Consider the following 16,457-nt stretch of genomic DNA (forward strand, 5'->3'; position numbering starts at 1 on the left):
TGGCTCCACCGTGGGCAGCACTGCTCTCTAGAAGGGCTTCTGGACTGTGCAAGAGTGTGGCTCCACCGTGGGCAGCAGCGCTCTCTAGAAGGGCTTCTGGACTGTGCAAGAGTGTGGCTCCACCGTGGGCAGCAGCGCTCTCTAGAAGGGCTTCTGGACTGTGCAAGAGTGTGGCTCCACCGTGGGCAGCACCGCTCTCTAGAAGGGCTTCTGGACTGTGCAAGAGTGTGGCTCCACTGTGGGCAGCACCGCTCTCTAGAAGGGCTTCTGGACTGTGCAAGAGTGTGGCTCCACCGTGGGCAGCACCGCTTTCTAGAAGGGCTTCTGGACTGTGCAAGAGTGTGGCTCCACCGTGGGCAGCACCGCTCTCTAGAAGGGCTTCTGGACTGTGCAAGAGTGTGGCTCCACCGTGGGCAGCACTGCTCTCTAGAAGGGCTTCTGGACTGTGCAAGAGTGTGGCTCCACCGTGGGCAGCAGCGCTCTCTAGAAGGGCTTCTGGACTGTGCAAGAGTGTGGCTCCACCGTGGGCAGCACTGCTCTCTAGAAGGGCTTCTGGACTGTGCAAGAGTGTGGCTCCACCGTGGGCAGCACCGCTCTCTAGAAGGGCTTCTGGACTGTGCAAGAGTGTGGCTCCACTGTGGGCAGCACCGCTCTCTAGAAGGGCTTCTGGACTGTGCAAGAGTGTGGCTCCACTGTAGGCAGCAGCGCTCTCTAGAAGGGCTTCTGGACTGTGCAAGAGTGTGGCTCCACCGTGGGCAGCAGCGCTCTCTAGAAGGGCTTCTGAACTGTGCAAGAGTGTGGCTCCACTGTGGGCAGCACCGCTCTCTAGAAGGGCTTCTGGACTGTGCAAGAGTGTGGCTCCACTGTGGGCAGCACCGCTCTCTAGAAGGGCTTCTGGACTGTGCAAGAGTGTGGCTCCACTGTGGGCAGCACTGCTCTCTAGAAGGGCTTCTGGACTGTGCAAGAGTGTGGCTCCACCGTGGGCAGCACTGCTCTCTAGAAGGGCTTCTGGACTGTGCAAGAGTGTGGCTCCACTGTGGGCAGCACCGCTCTCTAGAAGGGCTTCTGGACTGTGCAAGAGTGTGGCTCCACTGTGGGCAGCACCGCTCTCTAGAAGGGCTTCTGGACTGTGCAAGAGTGTGGCTCCACCGTGGGCAGCAACGCTCTCTAGAAGGGCTTCTGGACTGTGCAAGAGTGTGGCTCCACCGTGGGCAGCAGCGCTCTCTAGAAGGGCTTCTGGACTGTGCAAGAGTGTGGCTCCACCGTGGGCAGCACCGCTCTCTAGAAGGGCTTCTGGACTGTGCAAGAGTGTGGCTCCACTGTGGGCAGCACCGCTCTCTAGAAGGGCTTCTGGACTGTGCAAGAGTGTGGCTCCACCGTGGGCAGCACCGCTTTCTAGAAGGGCTTCTGGACTGTGCAAGAGTGTGGCTCCACTGTGGGCAGCACCGCTCTCTAGAAGGGCTTCTGGACTGTGCAAGAGTGTGGCTCCACCGTGGGCAGCACCGCTCTCTAGAAGGGCTTCTGGACTGTGCAAGAGTGTGGCTCCACCGTGGGCAGCAGCGCTCTCTAGAAGGGCTTCTGGACTGTGCAAGAGTGTGGCTCCACCGTGGGCAGCAGCGCTCTCTAGAAGGGCTTCTGGACTGTGCAAGAGTGTGGCTCCACCGTGGGCAGCACCGCTCTCTAGAAGGGCTTCTGGACTGTGCAAGAGTGTGGCTCCACCGTGGGCAGCACCGCTCTCTAGAAGGGCTTCTGGACTGTGCAAGAGTGTGGCTCCACTGTGGGCAGCACCGCTCTCTAGAAGGGCTTCTGGACTGTGCAAGAGTGTGGCTCCACTGTAGGCAGCAGCGCTCTCTAGAAGGGCTTCTGGACTGTGCAAGAGTGTGGCTCCACCGTGGGCAGCAGCGCTCTCTAGAAGGGCTTCTGAACTGTGCAAGAGTGTGGCTCCACTGTGGGCAGCACCGCTCTCTAGAAGGGCTTCTGGACTGTGCAAGAGTATGGCTCCACTGTGGGCAGCACCGCTCTCTAGAAGGGCTTCTGGACTGTGCAAGAGTGTGGCTCCACTGTGGGCAGCACTGCTCTCTAGAAGGGCTTCTGGACTGTGCAAGAGTGTGGCTCCACTGTGGGCAGCACTGCTCTCTAGAAGGGCTTCTGGACTGTGCAAGAGTGTGGCTCCACTGTGGGCAGCACCGCTCTCTAGAAGGGCTTCTGGACTGTGCAAGAGTGTGGCTCCACTGTGGGCAGCACTGCTCTCTAGAAGGGCTTCTGGACTGTGCAAGAGTGTGGCTCCACTGTGGGCAGCACCGCTCTCTAGAAGGGCTTCTGGACTGTGCAAGAGTGTGGCTCCACCGTGGGCAGCACCGCTCTCTAGAAGGGCTTCTGGACTGTGCAAGAGTGGAGAAACTGAGCTGAGAACAGGCAAGCAAGGGAGAAGGGGGAGCATCGCTCCTTTCTCTCTGCTGGGATACTAGAAGTGATGTGGTCAGCTGTCACATACCTGCTGTGACTTCCCTGGGTGGTGGACCTTAATCCAGAACACTGTGAGAGGATCAGCTAGAGAGGTGCCCTGTGGGTGCTAGAGTGACTAACCCATGCAAGGAAGTAGAAAAGCCAAGGCGTCCGGAGCCTCGTGCTGTCCTAGGCAATGCTATCCTAATGCTAAGTAAGGTAGGCTAGGCCACCTTAAGCTAAGGCTATCCTAGTGCTCCCTTGGACTAAGGCTATCCTAGGCCCAAAACTGTATCCTAGGATCTTGGACAAATTATTTATTTAGTTGGGGGAGCGGGGATTGTTTCGATTTTTACTGAAACCAGTCTCGTGTACCCCCAATTGCCTTTGACACTGAGGATGAAAGATAACACTGGACTTGTAATCCTCTTCCTCCAGCTCAGGAGAGCTCAGGAGCAGACATATTCTACCACACCTGCTTATGTGGTCTGAGGATGGAGGCCTCACGGTGCTAGGCCAGCCCCTGCCTCTTTAGCGTTACACTGAGACTAATAGTGCGGGCCCTGCCTTTGCCTCTGCCCGAGTGCTTTCAGAATGCCAAAGGGAAGGTGCACATGAAGGCACGTTCGTAAAGTGCACACGGAGCCAGCCTGCCGCTGCCGTGCAGAGTGGGCGCTCCCCTCAGCCCTGGCTTTCCTCATGCTATTGTTTTGAAGTCTTTTCTTAGAAGCATCCAATTTCCTGTCTTGAGTCATTGGCTCTTTCACTGGTAACTGTGGAGAACAGCAGTTAAGCGCAATTATGCAGTGTTATTGTAATGGGCCAGCTTGGTGGGAATTAAATTACATGCAGTCCCAGGTTCAGGGGCTCATTGTCCTTTTCATTTCTGTGTAAGACTGGCTTGTGTTATTTATAGTTTGCTGTTTGTATAGACAATGGGGTGAACTAGGGGATATTTGTGGCAGGACTTTATGAGAACAGACCTCAAGCATCATGCAAGATATTTTCTACAAACCATGAGCTGGCTTAGTGGGGAAAGGGACTTGTTGCCAAACCGGAGAGAGCCACAAGTTGACCTCTGACCTTTATATGCACAAGTGTGATCACACATACAACAAATACATGTTCAAAAAGTTGAGGTCATTTGTATGTCACAGGTACATGAAACTTTTCATAAAGAAAAGTAAACCGAGGCTCGGGAAGCTGGATTGTCTCCAGGGAAAGATCTGACCTGGAGTAAAGTGCCACTGTTTAAGGGCTTATCCTCAGTCGGGCGCTAGGGGCGGGCATGTGTGTCACGGTGTCCATCTTAGCAGTCGGGAAGGACATTTACTGGGGGTGAAATGACAAATCAGGCCCATCAGAAGGTGGACACTAGCGATTATTGAACATGCACTGAGTGCCACATATTTTGATCAAGATAGATAGATAGATAGATAGATAGATAGATAGATAGATAGATAGATAGATGTCACATGTATACATATGTATGTCATATAAAATCGATCTGTATTGCATATAGTACAAGAATAGGGCATGTACCTGTAGTCCTACCTGCTCTGCAGGCTGAAGCAAGAGGATCTCTTGAGACTTAAGAGTTCATCTAATAATAAAGCGAGACTCTAATAAAAGAGGGGGAACAAACCAGCCAAGGGGCATTTTAGTTTTAAGCTTTTTGATAGTGAGACTTCGGGGCACATTTATTTCTGTTACTGTGACAAAGTCCACCAACAGAAAGCAAGAAAGGGTTTATTTTGGTTTACAGTTCCACAGGGATAGAGTCCATCCTGGTGGGGAATTCCTGGCAGCCAGGAAGCAAACCGCTTGAATGTCCTCCATACACAGGAAGCAGAGCGAGCAGGAAGCTGGTGCCAGGCCCAAAGCCATCACGAGTCACAGATGCCTTCCGTCCAGGCTGTGCCTCCTGAATGGTCCACGGTCTTTCCAAACGGCAGCCCCAGCTGGGACCGAGCCTGTGGGGGACAGTTTACACTCAAACGACAGTACCCACATTGCTTTCCAGTGTTAGACTGTGAAAGAACTGAGGTCTCCTTCACTGTGGAGAGAGACCTTTCAGGACGAATGGTTATCACACGTGTCTGATAGTGAGCTGGTCCGTGGCTCTGGTTTGTGGGAAGCTCAGCTGCATAATGGCTGTTCACCTGGCAGGCTGTGTTCCGTTCAGAGGACCATCGAGACCTTACGTTATTTCAAAGCCAGACAGCATCATAAAGAGACCTGTTCTGCTAAAGTCATCTAGAAACTTGGTGTGATTCTAATAAAAACAAAGAATTTGTATAAGGAACCTAACAGGCTGGCGCTGGCCTATGAATAGGCAGGAATTCCGATAGAGCAAAGCTGAAGGTGTGATCTTAAGACGAGAAGCAGAGAGCTGCCATTGGAGTTCAGGTGGCCCACCCCGTAGGAAAGGTCTACCTGCTGGCATGGCTGGAGGCACCCTGCAGGCCCCAGCCACCCCGTGGCCGCAGTCCAGGGGAGCCTCTCACGTGCCACACCTTGCCTCTCTCGTCCCCTCAGGATGCCTACAAGCCCCGGCGGAAGTATAGGCGGCAGCAGGGAGCAGAGGAGCTGCCTGACGAGGAGTCCCGCGTCCGCTCCACGCTTTTGGAATACGGCAGGTATGGGGTGGGTGCAGGTCGGCACTGGGGACACGGCAGGTGCGGGGTGGGTGCAGGTCAGCACTGGGGACACAGCAGGTACGGGGTGGGTGCAGGTCAGCACTGGGGACACGGCAGGTACAGGGTGGGTGCAGGTCAGCACTGGGGACACAGCAGGTATGGGGTGGGTGCAGGTCAGCACTGGGGACACAGCAGGTGCGGGGTGGGTGCAGGTCAGCACTGGGGACACAGCAGGTGCGGGGTGGGTGCAGGTCAGCACTTGGGGACACAGCAGGTGCGGGGTGGGTGCAGGTCAGCACTGGGGACACAGCAGGTGTGGGGTGGGTGCAGGTCAGCACTGGGGACACAGCAGGTGCGGGGTGGGTGCAGGTCAGCACTGGGGACACGGCAGGTGCGGGGTGGGTGCAGGTCAGTACTGGGGCTGGAGCGGCCACTTAGAGTGCTCGCCTTGTAGTGCAAGGAGCGGAGTCCAATCCCCAGCACCACAGGAAGAGTCCAGAGTGGAGGTGCACACTCTTATCCCAGTGAGGAGGGGGAGGCAGCGAGCTAGATCCTGTAAGATCCGAGACAAAGGGAGACCGTGCCTCAAAACAAAAACCAAGGTGGACCCTGTCCTGAGGAAGAAGGTTGTCCTCTGGTTTCCACTTCCCTGTATACATGCAAAAAAGAATATAGATAGATACATTTAGTAGATAGATAGATGGATAGATAGATGGACAGATAGATGGATAGATGGATAGAGGGATTTATAGAATTTATCTATATCTAAATAAAGGCTTTTTGGGTTTTCATATCAGCTTACTAGCCCTCTCCCATCATCAGGCATGTTTTTCCCTTCTTTATAAACTGTCTCTATTCCTAAAAGAAAGAAGGAAGGAAAGAAAGGCAAAATGAAGCAAGCAAGCCAGCCATTTCTTGTTAATTAAAATTGGACAGCTGCTGGAGTGGTGGGGTATGCTGTTAGTCCGAGACTGGGTGGCAGAGGTAGGTGGATCTCAGTGAGTTTGAGGCCAGCCTGGTCTACAGAGTGAGAGCTTCAGGCTAGCCAAGGCTACATGGTGAGACCCTATATCAAAAAAAGAAAACAGGAGAGAAAGAAAGCGCCTACCTGACTGAATCCACGGTCTGCAGCTGTGACTGCCAGGTGCCCGCCTTTGTAACTCTCTGGAGATGGGTGTCGCGGGTGTCGCCGCGCGAGGACTCCAACCTCCATGGGGAGTCGACCTCCTTGGGGTGCAGAGGCCAGGGCTCGAGTGCATTCTCTGAGTCTCTTTCAACAGCCTGTCCACAGAGCATGCACAGCTGATTCATTTTGCCCTGCAGTAATCCTTCAGGGCAAGGATTGAAAAATGAAAAATGAAAGCCTTAATAGTAAGCCTTATTACTTCTTAAAATTATTTGTCCCGGAGAAAGCGTTTTATTTTATAGCCTCAGTTCTTTCATAAACACAAGGAAGCACAGGCTTCCCTTGGTCAACACTGGATATTAACCTTACCGTGTCCTGCATTGTCTACCCAGGGTGACTGACCCCGTGACGTGAGTATGCGCCTTGTGCCTCTTGCGCTTGTGTGGGGATAGTGTTGGAGTAAGACCAGCCCTTGTAGTATGGTTGACGCGAACTCTTCCTCACTAGCATCTCCCTGCATGTCTCATGGCGCCTTCCTCTGAGAAACAGTGGTAAACAAGAGAAAATTAGACTTAGCTATTGTAGCTTTTCAAGGAAAGGCAGTACTTATTAGAGAGTGTGTGGGGCGGAGAGGGTGGAGCTGTGTGCAAGCCATGGGCTGTCTGTGGAGAAGTCAGACAGGTTACAGGGGTCAGTTCTCCTTCCACCTCCATGCGTGCTCTAGGGATCCAGCTCAGGTCTTTGAGCTTGTATGACAAACACCTTCACTCACTGAGCCATCTCACATGCCTCTCGGGGTGCGGTGGTGTTTGGCTTTATTTGCTTGTTTTGAGGTGATTCTCTGAAGTCATCTCTTTCCCACAAATGAGACTAGTGTGTTTCAAAAGCTACTGAGTTAGTTCTAATCTTAAGTTATGCGTGATGGCCCTTCTCCCAGATCATCTTTTGCTGTTGAGAATTGAATGTGTTTCTCCAATTCAGAGACAATTCATACTAGGGACCTTATTTTGAGAGGGGGCAGGGACAGTACAAAATTAAAGTGCATAGCCCCTTGTTAAATTTGTTAACAAAGGTCTGGAGAGCTCATTTGGTAAGGGTGCTTGCTTTACCATTATGAGGACTGAAATTCAGTCTCCAGAACCCACAGTACAACCACTGCAGGTGGTTGGCACTCACACCTGGTGTGACTCCAGGGCTAGAAAGGCAAAGGCAGAAATCCCTGGGGCTCACCTGCAGTCCAAGACCCTGTCTTTAAAATGAGGTGGTCACACACTCACACATACTCACACACTCACACGCACTCACAAATGATGAAGGATCATGATGAAAGTGTGGTGTGGTCTCTGTCTGTCTGAGGAGTAGCTGGGAGCTCACAGGAACCGAATCAATGGGATTTAGTCACTCAGACTCTAGACCATGACCTGGAACCACAGATTTAAGTCACCCCAAATTCCGGCTCCCAGTGTGGAAGCAGTTTCATATCTTAAATCCAGGCACTTTTCATATATATCAGTGGAAACATTAGGTAGGCTCAGGGTTCAGGCACATTTAGAGAAGTCACAGCCAGAGAGGTCTTGGATGTCATCTCATGACCCTTACCCTTTGGTTGGTGGGAAAAAAATTAAATACTTTATTTTTGAACCAAATACAAGATACTAAGGCCCTGGAACATGAATTTGGTTTGCCCAAAATAGCATATTCCCACATGGAAATGGTTTCCTGAAACTGCAGAACAAAAGGCTTAAAAAAAAAATTACGTTAGGTAGATGTGTTAACAAACCAAGGAGATGTACTATGGGCAGGGAAGCTGCCGTCTGGTGACATTCTTAGTTCACAGGTTAGGGGAATCCAGTGGTATGCTAAATTCATTCCAAAAGGTTTCATCAGATTAGAGGTGGGCAGTGAGTGGCTATGAAGGAGTTAAGGATGTCACCGAGGTAGTATGGCTCTGGATTGTCAGCATTCCAAGCCCTCCACAATCTCGAACTTCTAGGTCTACCTTGTAAAATGTCAACTCTGATGTGGCTTTTCCTGTTAACTTGGCAGTCCTGACTAATCTGCAGAGGCTGCAGTAAGGTGCTTTACAGGACTGTGTGGAGAGCCAGACTTTAGCCTTAGGTTTAATTCCCTGTGCTCTGGCCCACTGCCCAGCAACGTCCGCTATGTCTGTTTTGGTCTTTTCCAGTTCTATTACAAAGTTAGGCAATGCTCATGACATCTTACTTTCTGTGTTTTCTTTCATTTGTATTTTATTCATTCAGCAAACGTTACAAAATTAAACTGTAAGCAGCAGCACCCACCAGAAGGGTACAGGCACGCCCTCAAGTGATTGGCATGACTGGCATAGCGGGGCTGTGTGGGTGCTGGAGGGACAGGCTCTGTATGTGTGCATGTGGACAAGTGGGAGCTTTGGAGACATACGCTAGAGCAGAGAGGCAGATGAAGGGAGAGACTGTGAGGCTCCAGGTGGACAGTAGATGGAGCAAGAGCTGCTCGGATGACATGGAGCGGGCCTTGGAGGAGGGAGCTGGCCAGCCCGCTCAGGAGCCAGCCTTGCATCTCACTAGAGTGCCATTGGGTGGGCAGTGGGAGAGCAGGAGGGGGCAAGCTGCAGACCCTAGACCAGTGAGCCCCGCACACTGATCCCACGGCCAAGGCGTGTCCTGAGCAGGGCAGAGCAAAGCCTTCATTTGTTCTTAAATTCATTTTTTTTTCTTAAATGCTTGAATGCAACTCTGTGCGAAACCAAGATCTTCGAGGCTGGTTGTTCACACTGTATCTTTTGTTTTGGGTCAAGTCTTTTGTGTGTGTGTTATTGTATTTGCTTTAGAAAAAAAAGCATTGTTTTGTTTTAAGCCAGAAAATAAGCTAACTGAATCTGAAATGCATCCGTGTGCCTTTAAATTTAAGCTCTCCTAAAGTGAGCACACATGACTGACATTATGTTTGGGTTATGTGTGAAGATAAAATATGGGCGTGGCATGACTTGAAGTCATTAAAGCAATATTAAAGTCTGCATTGGCTTTAAATCCATTGTCTGTTTGTACAGATGTTTTTAAGGTGTTTAGCTTGCAGTGTGGTTTTGATTTTTTAGCTTGCAGTGTGGTTCTGAGATGCGATTCCCGATTGGAAGAGTAACGAGTGTCCTTAAAGGACTCTACTGTCTGAGCATTCCCGTGTGTAGCATCTGAGCAGCAGACACCATGCCTGGCATATTCAGAATCGGATAGATTATGTTTCTGGGGAGGGCACATGGAATATTTTCTCTAAGCATTGAATAGCCTAAATCCTTTTCCCAAAAGTCCTAAAAGCCCAAGTGCTGGGCCTGGGGAGATGGCCTGCATGGTAAAGTGCTTGTCACGGAAGCCTGCGGGCCTGAGCTCATCCCCAGCACCGGAAAAGCCAATACGGGTGTGCACCTGTGATCCCAGTGCTGGAGGCAGAGACAGCACGATCCCCAGGCTGGCTGGCCAGCTAGATTGGTGAGCTCCTAGTTCATTGAAAGATACCGTCTCAGACAAATTTGGAAAGTGACTGTGGGAGCTATCCAATGTTTGCCAGACTCTACACTCATGCACACACACAAACACACACACACACACACATGCACACGCGCACCCACACACACATACAAAGGACCCAATAGAAAATGCACTTGTTGAAATTTATTGAGATTTGTCAATAGTAATTAAATTATTTCTCATGGCTTACAGGAGATACGGATTTAGTCGCCAGAGCAAAACGGAGAAGGTAAGACATACCTAGACCGGGAGGTGGCAGCAGCACAGCTGTAACGGGTGCTGCTGATGAAGCCCCAGGCCCTGGGCAGGCAGGGGTCCCAGGGGTCCTGGGAATGTTCCAGCCACCTTTGACCCCTGCTTGTTCATCTTGGTATCTCCAGTCTGCCGCCTCTGCAGGCCAGGAAGAAGCATCCTGGAGCAACAGAGCAAGGTCATTGAAGTCCAGCTGATAGGTGTGATGCTGTGTCAGACAGGCCTCCCCAGCCTGACTGGCCTGCCTCGGAAGCTGGAACTTGGCCTGGAGCCCTAGATTATCCCTTCTCTTTTGCTTGGGCCCCAGATACGTTTCCTTTGACAGGCTACCCCGCTATAAGCCTGTCTACTTCTGCTGAGTCTCCAACACTAGTGCTTAGCTGTTTTCTCATCTTCCCTTCTAGGCCGAGGACAAGAAAACAGCGCTTGCTGCGGGGCTGTCAGCCGCAGAGAAAACGGATGCTCAGGAGGAAGATGAGCTTCAGGCAGCTGAAGAGGTAGGCGTGTGGCGTGTGGTGGCCCTCGGAGGTTTGCGTTTGGGCCATTTGAGGGAAGCGTTAGCTCTCTCCCACAGCTCTCTCACCCTGGCTTCCATTCACAGTTCCCTTTCTTTGAAATGTTGTGAGGCTCACCATTAACCCTCCTTAAAGCAGCAGCTCTGAGGTTTCACCACAGAGACCCGGGCAGGCGCTCGCTTCAGTCTGCACAGCTGGTCAGTCAGAACTTCTCAGCACTGTTCTCTTCCTCTTTCAGCAACGAATTCAGTCACTGATGACCAAGATGACCGCCATGGCAAGCGAGGAGGTGAGGGCTAGTGGGAAGGGGGTTGTGGGGGAGATGCGGAGGTAGAGACTTGGCCCCATCCTGACCTGTTCTAGGGGCCTGAGGCAGGGGAACACCGTCTTCAGAGGCCTCTGTCTGCAGCAGGAAGCTTGTTATAATGCCTAGCACTGTTATCAGGGCCTTCTAAAAGGGAGAGTTTAAGGAACCTGTTGGGGCAGTATGTTCCTCTGTGGAAGAGCAGGGGTCAGTCCTGCTTCTCTGTAGCCATGGGAACCCCTGTCTTCTTCTGAAACCAGCTCTCTAGGAAATGAAATCCTAAGTTGCCAGGGAGCCCTCTCACAGGTCAAAGCCTGTCCAGAAGGATTAACTTTATCCTTGGATGGGATCATTTCTTTCCAGACCAGGAAAGGCCTGTGGGGATAAAGAGATAGTTTAGGGCCTCTAGTTGCTTTCTACTTCTCATCTATGAGCCTCAGGCCCCCAAGCGTCTGGATGTGGGGGTGGAGATAAAGGAACCCTAGGGGTGCCCTGGGCCTTATAGAGGTAAGCAGTGCCTGATGGGACGTTAGAAAGGATACCCAAGGCCCAAGGCCAGAGGGAAGCTAGCAGAGCTATTAAATGACTTGAGAGAGAGAGGCAGTTCCAGGGGCCAAGGAAGCTAACCCAGCCAGCTGAGTGACTCTGGAGACGGGACAGGCTGGGTGGCTCTGAAGCCTGTCCTGAGTCCTGTGGGTGCGTCAGGTCAAAGCCAAGTGACTTTTCTGGGGCAATGCTGTGTATTTCGTATTTAGACTTAGATCTGTGATGGGCACGTGTCCCTGAGAATATACCTCATGTGATTGCAGAGCCGTCTCACCGCAAGCTCCGTGGGCCAGATTGTGGGTCTCTGCTCTGCTGAGATCAAGCAGATTGTGTCTGAGTACGCAGAGAAGGTATGTCTGCCTGCCAGCGCCTGGGCCTCAGGTCACACCCACAGCCTCAGCCTCTGCTGCCCAGCCCCTTCCCCTGTAATGGAGTCTAGTTGGAATTCATCAGCCACATTTGTCAGACTTACCGGCACCAGGCTGTCCCATGCACAGCCATCTGTGCTTGCCCAGCTAAATTCATTTGCTTCCAAGGTGCCCATTTTTTTTCTATAAATATTAAGGGAAAAGTCTGTCTTGAAATAGCGGTCACATCTAATATGTCACCACCTGCAAGTCCAGGCAGTCATCTTTCCTGCCCTGTCAGGCTGCTTATAACTCAGGCTTGAGTTGACTTTTTTTGCCTTTTAGGAGATAAACTTCATTACTCAGCCGAGCCCAAGGCAGAAGTTTTTGCTGGACTTTTTTTTTATTAAAAAGTGTGTAGAATGAACAATGTTTCAATGTTACTTTTTTTTCCCATCCTGAGTAGAGGCCAGGGGACCTTAAATATTTCAGAGGTGGAGTGCTGACCATTTTTAAAATAGCTTTAATTTTTTATTTATTATTGATCTGTTTGGGAGGGGACAGATTATCACGGCATACATGTCAGGGTCAGAGAACAACTTTATGGGATAGATTTTCTCTTTCTACCTGAATGTGGGTTCCAGGGTTGAACTCAGTCAGGTCAACCTCTAGAAGCCCCTTCCCCTACTGAGCCAGCTGGCCAGCCCAGTAACGAATCATTCTGTACATAACTGAGTCTAGTGTGGCTGCACCTTGGCCTGGGTGAGAGATTTACAAGGCTCTCTTGGTCTTTCCATTTCCTGTTGTGATAAAATGCCCCATGAAAGCCACTTGGGGGGGGGGGGAGGGAAGGGCTTCCTTGGCTCATGGTTCCCGGGTACAGTCCGTCTTTGCTGGGAGGTGGAGTCAGGAGGGATGTGAAACAGCTGAGCCCAACCACAGCATAGCAGAGGGCTACAGTTAACCAAGCACACTAGCTAGCACGAGCATGCTCCTCTCCTGTTCCTCTGCCCAGGGCCCAGCCCAGGAGAAGCCTGTGAGCTTTCCCGCCTCAACCCAGCTATGAATTCCCCCACAGGCTAACCTGGTCTAGACAGATCCCACTGAGCCTCACTTCCATCGTGATTCCAGACTGGATCTAGTTTGCAGTTAGAGCTGACATCAGAAGGGTCTGTCTGCTCACCCCTCCTCCCTCAGCTGTGCTCTGAGCGGCATGGCTGCAGCCCTTAGCTCTGATTGTCTTGTCTCAGATGCCTTGGGCACAGAGTAGTTCCACTCTGTCCTCTGCCCCTAGAGCCCCGGTAGTGATTGCAAAGGTGGTGTGCTTGGGGAATTGCTCTCCCCTAGGCCTGAAGTGGGATCTCCAAGGCCTGAGCTTCAGAGCAGGACAGCGAGTGGACGGAATGTCTAGGGTGGGTTTCCTTATTCCCCTGTCCTCCAAGTGTGTGCCTCTAAGCATGGGTTTCTCTAGCTCCCATGGCCTCCAAAAGGTCTGTCCTTCGTGTATCACCTAGAAGGGGACACTGGGTATCATCAGAGATTGAGCCAAGAGAGACTTTGCCTACTGTAAACGTACAGTAAACTCTAAAGATTGCAATGCATAGTTGTGAAAGGGGAATGAAAATCACTGCCCCAGAAGTGTCCTGGTCTCCTGTCAGTCATTCTGAGTAGCAAGGCTGTGAGTCTGACGCAATTCTAGACTGCCTGTAAAGAGCTTTAGTCAGCGCTCTTCAACAGGAAGGAGAACTAGATGTGTTTCCACTCTGTGTGTGGATATATATAATTGTGTCTGTTTCTGTGTGTATATATATATATCTGTGTGTATGTGTATTTGTGAGTATGTCTCTGTGTATATATATTTATGTATGTGCATGTGTCTATGTCTCTGTATATGTGTGCATGTGTATCTGCATGTATGTGTGTGTCTGTGTGTCTGTTTCTGTGTGTATATATATGTATTTGTGTGTGTCTCTGTGTGTATATGTATTTATGTATGTGCATGCATGTGTATTTATGTGTCTCTGGGTATATATATTTATGTGTGGACATGTGTCTGTGTATATGTTTGTGTGTATATGTGTGCATGTATATCTGCCTGTATGTTTGTGTATGTGTGTGTCTGTGTGTCTGTTTCCATGTGTGTCTGCATGTATGTGTGCCTGCTCATTAGCATGGGGCATGCATGTGGAGGCCAAAGGTTGAGAATGACTTGTGGGCCTTGGTCCTCTCCTCCACCCTGTCGATCCCAGGAATCGATCTTGGCTTGTCAGGCTTGGCTCCAGGCATCGTTACCTCCTGAGCCAGTTTGCCGACCCTTGACTAACTCTCTTTTTGCGATTAGTACTGTAACTAGATTTCATTGCTTCTGCTGTGCGGGTCTGTGACACTTGGGCTTTTCTCTGCTTTCGTGGTTCCTGTCCACTTTGAAAGACAAACCGACCTTTGTTTTCTTATCCTTCCGTTTGCTTCCGTCCATCAGGAGACCTTGCTGTTGCTGTGTTCTTACTGTCTTGTTGCTGCCTCCAGCCAAAGACTAGCTGCGGTCCACCCGGACCCCACTTGCCGGTCGCATTGGGTTTATTGCTGTGTGTGATGAGGAAGGTCGCACCTCTATAGAGATGCACTGCGGCTAGTTAAGATGGTGGCGAAAGGTTTAGTTCTGTGTTGGAAGCTACAAGGAAGGGCCTGTGACCTCAACTCTCAACATAGGCTCACACACACACCACACCCGTTGCTTCCCTGTCTTCTTGTCTCAGCACCATGAGCTGGCTTGGAGCTGGCTCTGGCGTCCTCTGAGATGGGCAGTGCTGTTATCAGTTTTGTTAGGAGTAGCACCAGTGTAGTCAGAGATGAAGACGAAGTGTTCCAGAGAGACCCCATCAGTGCCGGTAGGAAGAGCCAAGCTGGACTGTTGTTACCTGTATGCATTTTTCTTCAGTGAGGAGAAAGGACCAAACCACCTTCCCAGGGGAAAATGTAAACAAAGATTTTTGTGAACAAGGAGTAAATTGAACAGCCTGCCTAAAGCAAGTGCTTGGAAGGAAGGAACGTGCTGGGCTTTGGGATCTAAAAGTGATGAGAGATAAGAGAAGAAATGCCAGGCTCGGCCTTCAGTCGTCAGGTCCAGGGGTTCTGCTGCCAGCGCGATGTGGTAACTAACCCTTAACCCTGCGTTTCCAAGCCGTCTGTGACATAACTAACTCAGTTTACTACGGTTCTTGTAAGGCTACGGGTTGCGGGGTGTGGCAAAGCATTTGTAGTTGTGATCCATGAGCGAGGCTCTGGACTCAGTGGCCCATCTCCCTGTTCCTACCTGGCACTCTCAGAATGTTCTAGAAGGCCTCACTGAGCCTCTTCTTGTTGATGTCTAACTTGCCCCAGAGAGGAGCCTCTTACTGTGGTTTGCAGACAACATAACAGCTTAACTCTCCAAAACTACTCTGACTCTACTAATCCCAGGGGCCTCCTAGGAAGCAGCCAGGCCAGGGCATGTGCAGGGTCCTTGCAAGAGCCCTAATGCTGCTGCTTCGTCTCCACCTGCCATTTTGACACCTTGGTGCTTAGCCAACTAAGTCAGCCTCAGCTGATATGTCTGTGGGAGGTCCTGATGGGTCTTCTCGAGGATTCTGCAGGTCTGAAGGTGTAGGTGATCTGTCTTCTGGAAACAATCCGCATATCTTGTAGGCATTTTGTACACTTGTAACTCACGACTTTGTATGTGTGTGTGTAGACATGATGTGTGCACGGAGCACATGTGGAAGTCCAGTGAAGCATCAGCAGTCAGCCTTCACCTTCTGCGCTGCTTGAAGTGAGTCTCTCATTCTGTGCTGAGTTCTACAGGCTCGCTGACCCATTCATTTCCAGAATGTTCTGTTTCCACCTGTGGGAATGCTGAGCCGTCTCCCCAGCCCAGCAGTTTTTAATTCTGAAAGATTATGTCATTATTTCTCTTTTTTACACTTTTATTTACTTGTGTGTGTTTGTGTGGGTATGCAAGGAGAGCGCGCGCCATGACTTTTTTGTGAAGGTTGAAGACAGCTTTCTAGACTCGGCTCTCTCCTCCCACCATGCGGGCCCTGGGGTTGAGTTCCTGTCGGGCATGGTAGCTCGTGCCTTTACTCGGTGAGCATCTCGCTGGCTGGGATATCTTGGTTCTGCCCCCTCCCTCTTAATGTATTTGTCCTTGTCTCTTGCTGTCAAAATGGACCACATTCTATTGTTTAATTGGGCAACTCACTGACTGAATACTACAGTTGTTGGTGCCGGGGAGTAAGTATTTAATGTTACATACATTTGCAGATGCATAAGGGGTTGGTTATGGAGGCTCAGCCATTTCTGCATTCCTGTGCGGTCCTGGTTCAAATGCAGGACCACCTGCCTTTACAGCCTGCCTGGTTAGCAGCTGGAAGGTTAGGGGGTGGGATACAAATGTATGTGCCATCCGCAATTATTCTTCTGAACCTGCAGCGACCACGTGCTCCTCAGGCATGCACACCTCCACGGCTTCCTTCGCACTCTAGTGGAAAGAATGAGTGCGCTAGGTATGGACCACAGAAGTGAGGGAACCTGGTGCAGCCTGGGGCTCACACAGCAGCACCACAAGCTTTCCGGGCAGGGAAGTTTCATTTTATCACCACCACCATCATCGTGTGTGTGTGTGTGTGTGTGTGTGTGTGTGTGTGTGTGTGTTTGACACACATGCATATTCTGCATGTAAAGTCAACTTTTTGGAGTTGGTTTTCTTTCTCTTCCTTTAGTAAGC

At 50.8% G+C, this 16,457-nt stretch overlaps 1 protein-coding gene across 1 annotated transcript in view; it reads left to right on the plus strand.

Moving 5' to 3' along the window:
* The window catches only part of Ccdc93 (coiled-coil domain containing 93), a 73,737-nt gene that overhangs the window by 16,244 nt on the left and 41,036 nt on the right, over positions 1 to 16,457 (plus strand). Inside the window, exons 7-11 of the mRNA XM_052200003.1 lie at positions 4,984 to 5,084; positions 9,924 to 9,960; positions 10,388 to 10,480; positions 10,737 to 10,787; positions 11,612 to 11,698. Of these exons, the coding sequence (XP_052055963.1) occupies positions 4,984 to 5,084; positions 9,924 to 9,960; positions 10,388 to 10,480; positions 10,737 to 10,787; positions 11,612 to 11,698 (369 nt within the window). The remainder of the gene's footprint in view (positions 1 to 4,983; positions 5,085 to 9,923; positions 9,961 to 10,387; positions 10,481 to 10,736; positions 10,788 to 11,611; positions 11,699 to 16,457) is intronic.

The sequence above is a fragment of the Apodemus sylvaticus genome, chromosome 12 (genome assembly GCF_947179515.1).
Source record: "Apodemus sylvaticus chromosome 12, mApoSyl1.1, whole genome shotgun sequence".
Lineage (NCBI taxonomy): Eukaryota > Metazoa > Chordata > Mammalia > Rodentia > Muridae > Apodemus > Apodemus sylvaticus.